Consider the following 7015-nt stretch of genomic DNA (forward strand, 5'->3'; position numbering starts at 1 on the left):
AGCATCTTGAAAGTAAATTTAATTTTTCTGCATATAGCATCCCCTGAGAACAGTTTGACAAAAATTGTTATTAACCTATTTATAAACCAAGTATTTTTACAGGGAAAAACTTTGCCAGACCTTATACTTGCTTAAATGGTGTTGCTAAGAGATACTACTGAAAAGATGAAAATATGTATATAACAAAATCTTAAAATCTTAAGTGAAAGCCATTTAACTAATATTTAAAACCTCTGCAATTATTAGTTTATTAGTATCATCCAGGACTCAGATGTTCAGTATTCTTCCTGAAATTACATAAACAAATGCAAATGGAAAGAATCCAAGTCAAAATTATATAACAAAACAGCACTCCATCACAAAAGCGTGTAAAATTACAAGAACGCTATTTTAAAACACTGGCACTTTAAGAGAACGATAATCTCAAAAAACCACAAAATTGCCAAATTGTTCCCTAAACTGCTAAGTAGATAAACATGACTCTAATGAATGAGTTTGGGTTTTGTAAGAAAAATCAAATTCAAATCAGATAAATCATACTGAAATACCAAGTTTTAAGGGTCTTCTTCCTTTAGGTCTATTTGACTTAAAGAAGCAAACTCTAATAGAGGAAAATATACCTGATTTTAAATGTGGCATACATTTTAGAAGTTGGCCCAATTAATTAAAAATACCTTTAATGGAGAGTCAAGTTTCCTTAGAAATCCACATTTAGATAAATAGAAGACATTTACAGCTAGCACTTTTTTTTCTGTTTTCCAGAGCCTTTGCTGGACTAACGTCAACAAAACATTTAATATGGCAGTCTTGTATTTTAAGCTCACGCTTTTGGGGATACATTCTCAGGTCTTCTTTAATGTGGGAACTGCAAATATAACTGCCATTACATGGTAATGGGAGTTAAAGAATGTAGAGTCCTCATGTAAAGATTAGAACATCTTAGTCCTTCAAGGACAGACTTTCAAAATGATTGATTCTACTAATCCCATGCTGTGAACAGACTGGTTACTCTTCACTTTATAAATGTGACTGGGCTATGTGAGATCTGGTATCAATTGATCAAGATTTGAGTTTCAGTTATGGATGAAAACTGTCTCAATTCGACTTTTATTACCCTCATCATGAGTATGCAGGGTGCAGACAAAAGCTTTCTATCAGCTAACTATATGAAAAGATAAACACTGTAATAATCCATGTGATCCAAAATGGGCAAAAGCAAGACTAGCTTCCCCTCAAGAAGAAAAATTTCAGACCTATGAAAAGGACAACAATACTAATAAAAAAAATTGTATTTACTTAGAAGCATTCAGAATGTCAACAAAACAGCTGCAACTTTTTTTTTTTTTGCAATTACAGAGTGGTATTCAGTTAACAGAACAACAATTATTTCATAGAAGCTGCATCAGAGACAACTGAAGATGAAAAAACTACCATCCCCATATATAACTAATTTGTGCTGTGCACCAACAAGAACCTGCTTTAAATTTCCATGCCAATTTACAACCCCCATACTGTACCAGGCAAGGTTAGTGGCTATTGAAAATACCACCAGGACAGGGCTATCTAAAGACACATTCGGTAGTGTGTTAACTATACAAAAAAAGACACTGTACAGTTTAAAAACAAATCTTACACAGCCTTACATTTCAATTTTTTTCTTTAAAAGGAGTGAGTTGTGTACAGGGGGGTTAAATGCTTTATAGACAAGAAAAAAAAACTGCGCTAGAACCAACTTATTCATCATCATCATCTTCTTCTTCATCTTCATCTTCTTCATCTTCTTCCTCCTCCTCATCCTCTTCATCCTCCTCGTCTTCCTCCTCTTCCTTCTTTTTCTTGCTCTTTTCAGCCTTGACAACTCCCTTTTTTGCCGCATCAGGCTTTCCTTTAGCTCGGTACGCAGCAATATCCTTCCAAGATAAAGGCAGGAGAAAGTGGAAGAAAAGACAAAACAGTTAAGTAAGGAGAGAAAGAAAAGTAACACTGAATTTGAGGAAAACTCAAGGAAAACATCAAGATCTCAATTACACAAAAATACCATGTATCTATACACTCACCCCAATTCCGTAAGTAGGACTGAGGAAAGCAAATAAAAATACTAGGAGATAGTTGCAATTAATAATCTATAACTCATGGAATGACACGCTCTAGTTTTTGCAGTGTTATGCCTCACTGAAGTACAATTATGTATCACATCCTAACTTTATTAAAACTAGAATGTAGACTTTGATTAAAGGGTAGACACTGCCACCTTCTGAATGCAAAACAGCATTCTACAGGTTTATATCAGACCCTAATCCACAACAGAAAATTTTGTCTAAAAAAAAAAAAAAAAAGGGTAATTTGCCAGTAAGCATGCAGTCATGTTCAGAAACATCTACAAATCAACATTTTCCCAGATAACTAAATAAGCTAAAATGCAACTTAATATTCCAACTCAAAGTATAGGAGCCATAGCTTTCTCTTTATCAACTTACTATACAGATCAATAGACTTTTAACTTTTCTTTTTAATTAAGTTGGGATTTTTCTTTGTTATTTAAGTAAAATAAGTGTTTTAGGGTAGGTTTACGAAGGATACAGTATTACTTTGCCCAGAATATATTTATGATGCATGTCTTATAATTTAACATAGGTAATCATCTGACTCAAAGTGACCATCAAAATTTTCACAAATTTGGAAGTACTAGAGAACACAAACAACCAGCTCAAGTGTATGCCTTTGAACCCAATTAAAAAAAAAAAAACAATTTGATCTTTTGTACTCTTTGAAAGATGGAAAAGAATTAAGACTACAGTCACTGGCATACTGAATGTAGTTGTTAATCTAAAAACTGCATTACACCCCAAACTTACTTAGAATTCCACAAGAAAATGTGAAATTGAAATGAGCTACCAAGAACAATCTACATCTGGCATACCTTTTCATCACGGCACCGAACAAACCCATACTTCTTACCTTTTCATATTTTTCCTTCAGCTTAGCAGCCTTCTTTTCATAAGGCTGCTTGTCATCTGCAGCAGTGTTATTCCACATCTCTCCCAGTTTCTTTGCAACATCACCAATGGATAGGCCGGGATGCTCTCCTTTGATTTTTGGGCGATACTCAGAACAAAACAAGAAAAAGGCCGAGCTAAAAAGAAATTTAATTTTAGGATTTTAAGTTTACTATCTAATTGTACTGTTCTATAAAAGCCGCTTCTAATTTCTACCAGGTACCCAACAGGGTGTGGATATTGTATACCTAATGTCCTTCATGACCAAAGTTTAATTTGCAGCTATTTATTCAACTAGCTATTACTACTTGAATGTATATTATTGATAAATGTTAGAGCTCCAGAAACAGCTCTGCAAATCACTAAGTATTTCAGATAGATATTTCTAAACAAATAAAAGAATGTTACATTTAGAAGATATATTAAGTGAAGGAGGCAAGTGTCTAAATCCAAACGCTCTGGCTAAAACTCCCATTCGACAGGAATTTTACTTGCAGTATTCAAATATACCAATGTGAGACACTTACCAGCTAAGAAACTTTGATTTTACACTCTAAACCCACAAGGTGGCTTGCTAAAATTTCTATCTTATTCCAATGCAAAACCCTCCTTGAAAATAAAAAAAAAACAAACTCTCCTTGGCAAGATACTTACGGAGGCCTCTTGGGTGCATTGGGATCCTTGAACTTCTTTTTTGTTTCCCCTTTAGGGGGGATATAAGTTTTCATTTCTCTTTCATAACGGGCCTTGTCCGCCTTAGCCATGTCTTCAAATTTTCCTTTCTCTTTAGCAGACATGGTCTACAAAAGAATTATTTGTAAACTTAAGTAGATAATGAAATCTTAATAAATTGTCCTCAAAGTATTGAAGTATAAAGACTAAAACCAGTCTCTTTGCTAGTTATCCTGCAGCCTGTTCTAAACATCACTACTCATGTTATGCAAATGGCACCTACGCTTTTAAAAAATCTTAATTTGGATTTAATATTTAAAAAATCACCTCCTTAATATTTTTCAAGCCCCCTTACCTTCCACCTTTCTGAGCACTTCTTAGAAAACTCTGAGAAGTTGACTGAAGCATCTGGGTGCTTCTTCTTGTGCTCCTCTCGGCAAGTTTGCACAAAGAATGCATATGATGACATTTTGCCTCTCGGCTTCTTAGGATCTCCTTTGCCCATGTTTAGTTATTTTCTAAAAAGAGATAAAGTAATGTTTGACGTTAGCAATGAAATTATGGCACTTTAAGAGCACTTCAACTTCGTGGGGGAGTGAATGAAAACCAAAGTATTGATTATTTAACATAGCAGTGACATTAGCCTCCTAAACAATCCTAAACAAGAAAATGGCAGTGATGGCCAATTCCTATAAGAGGCTATGCCAAGCAAAACAAAACAACAACAACAACAACGACGACAAAAAAACCAGTCCTTCAGTGTGAGCTCAAAAAGTGTAGACACAGCGGCATCCTCACACGGTATTCGTTACTCATCTGCCTGTATCTGCTCCAAATGAACACCTAACCGGTCACTTAGAAACTTTTTAAACGTACAAAACCATGTTTAATCCCCAAAACCAAAGACCACAAAACTAACGCTGCAGCTCGTGGATCTGCATCACAGAAGGAATACACATGGACAGGAGCTCAGTGGGTAGACCTTTTCCAAATCATGGGCCTAAGTCACCGTCTACCTGAAGTTTTCCCAATGGGGACTTTTAAAAATACTCTCTGCACAAAACTTTGCTGGGAGGAGGGAGGCGTAGGAAGCTCCGGCTCGGACCCAGGCCGGGGGGTGGCGGCTGCCACCGCGAGGCAGCCTCGTTTCCTATCGGTTTGGCCCCGAGATGTATTTCAGTTCTGACTAAACACGTCCGGTCTGAAGTTTCTTCGAGTAAACAAGGATGAGGGACAAAAGCCACTCCTGCTCGCTGCTCTGCCTGCCCCCCCCCACCCGGGGAGTATTTTTTTTAATAATCTGTGGAAGTCGGGGCGCCGCTCGAGGCGGGCGCCGCACACCTTCCCGCCACTCGGCCCCCACCCCCCGAACTTCGGTGGCGGCGGGGCGGCCGAGCCGCCGCGGGGCCGCGGCCCAGCCTCCAGGCCCCGGGCCGCCCGCGCCGGCCCCGCCACGTGCGCCCGCCCGTCTGCCCGCCGGCGCAGGCCCCGCAGGCCTCCCCCATTTTGTCAGCTCGGCGGAGGGAGAAGCCCCGCTCGAAATGGGGGCTGGCTCCGCCCGCGGCCGCCGGGGCCGCCGCGCACGGAATGGCCGCTGCGCGTCTTCCCCGCCTGCGCCGCCGCCGCCGCGAGGGCGAGCGCGAGCGAGAATATGGCTCCTTCCCTTTGTGTGTGTGTGTGTGTGTGTGTGAGTGAGTGTGTGAGTGTGAGCGCAGGCGGGCGGGGTGCGCGCCGCGCTCTGGCGCACACACTCGGCCATTACAGCCGGGGGGGAGGGGCGGGGGGCGCGCGGGCCCGGACCCTCCCCCTCCCGGCCCGCGGGGGAGGGGGCCGCCCCGGGAGGCGCCCACCGGCCCGCCGCTCCCCGGCCCCCTCGGCGTGGGCCCGCGCGCCCCGGCCGCCCCCGCACGGAGAACGCGGGGCTGGTTAGAGAGGAAAAAAAAGTTGCCTCGGAACTGCTGCGCCCAGGTCCCCCGCCCGCTCCCGCCCGCCTTGTTTTCTCTCCAGCCAGCAGCGCCGGGCCGAGTCAGCCATGTTCCAGCGAGCGCAGCGGCGCCGCTCCCCCCGCCGCCGAGCCGCCGCCGCCGCCGCCACCGCCACCGCCGCGCCCGGGCACAGGCCGGCGGGCTCGGCCCCGCGTCGCCGCCCCCGGCCCACCGCGCCGCCTCGCCCGCAGCGCCCGCCCGCCCGCCCGCGCTCGCCGCCGGCGCCCGGCTCTCTGCGGCGGCCAATGCAGCCCGTGGAAGCGCCGCCGCCTGCCCGCCTGTCCGCCCGCCCGCCTGCCCTCCCGCCGCCGGCCCCGCCGCCCGCCGCCCCCCGCGCACGCCGGCCGCTCGAACACTCGGCCCGGGGGCCCAAAACACGTTAAAAATTTTTTTTTAATTAAAAAAAAATTTTTTTGCGCCAGTCAGCGCGGACGCCGCCGGGGGTGGAAACTCGCGGGGCTCGGGGTTCGCAGCGCCTCAGGCAGCCTGTGGGCCGGGGTTCCGGCGCGGGGCAGGGCTCCCGGCGCCCGAGAAGAGGCTCGCTCCGTGCGCAGTTCCCCCCACGATCCCCCCTCATTTGCCTTTGTGTGGATCCTGACCCGCCGGCTCCCGGCCGCGGGGATCCGGCCACCGCGCGGGGTGGGGAGCTGCCGGAGGCGCTCTCCCCGCCGCGGCGCTGCCCCAGACTCACCCTCAGCGAGGCACAGAGTCGCCCAGTGCCCGTCTGGCTCTCACTTGCCCCGGCGCTGTCTCTATGGAGCTCAATGTACTGCAATGGCTGTGAGAGCGGGAGCCAGACGCAGCCTCCTCACTCTCTCCGCTCTGTAACATTACTCTCCAGCCAGCGCGGCTCCTATTGGCTACCGCCAACTCACGGGGCTCGCTCATTGGCCCGATACCTCCCATTGTCCTGACCAGAGCCCGTTTGCTATTGGCTGTCTCCGGGGACACGTCATCAAGGATTGAAACAGCGCGCAAATCTGAATGTGTGTGTATGCCGGGCAAAGAGGCTGAGGCGGGAGAGGCAGAGGCAGAGGCAGCAGCTGCTACGGGAAAGCAGAGCTCTATGGTGTATGTGTGCATGTGTCTAACCCAAGCCAGCCCCACACCGGAGCGGCCGCCGGAGCGAAAAGTGCCTGACTTTTCCACAAGTGTCCCCAACTCCTCAGGCAAAAGAGACACTCACAGGCCTCCCCCCCCCTTCTTACCCCAAACTCACTTCCAAAGCCATTGAAATAAGAGGCCCCAGAATTTTAACAGACCTTCAAAAGTGAGTGCGACAGTTTGAGATCACGTCCCCTGAAAACTGGGGTATCGGCTGGTGCAGAGGGGCAAAGGCAGCCAAGATTCGAGCCCCTCAGC

The 7015-nt window shown here is 46.3% G+C and overlaps 1 protein-coding gene across 1 annotated transcript; it reads right to left on the reverse strand.

Annotated features, from left to right (window-relative positions):
• Positions 1-223: 223 nt before the first annotated feature.
• Positions 224-6488, reverse strand: HMGB1 (high mobility group box 1). The gene is made up of 5 exons (XM_055317355.1): positions 6345-6488; positions 4024-4186; positions 3651-3796; positions 2959-3133; positions 224-1910 (listed from the first exon to the last, which is right to left on the reverse strand). Exons 2-5 carry the CDS (start codon positions 4171-4173, stop codon positions 1734-1736), a joined length of 648 nt encoding a protein of 215 aa, XP_055173330.1. The 5' UTR covers positions 4174-4186; positions 6345-6488; the 3' UTR covers positions 224-1733.
• Between the last annotated feature and the right edge of the window lie 527 nt (positions 6489-7015).

Source organism: Nyctereutes procyonoides, unplaced genomic scaffold (assembly GCF_905146905.1).
Source record: "Nyctereutes procyonoides isolate TBG_1078 unplaced genomic scaffold, NYPRO_anot_genome, whole genome shotgun sequence".
Lineage (NCBI taxonomy): Eukaryota > Metazoa > Chordata > Mammalia > Carnivora > Canidae > Nyctereutes > Nyctereutes procyonoides.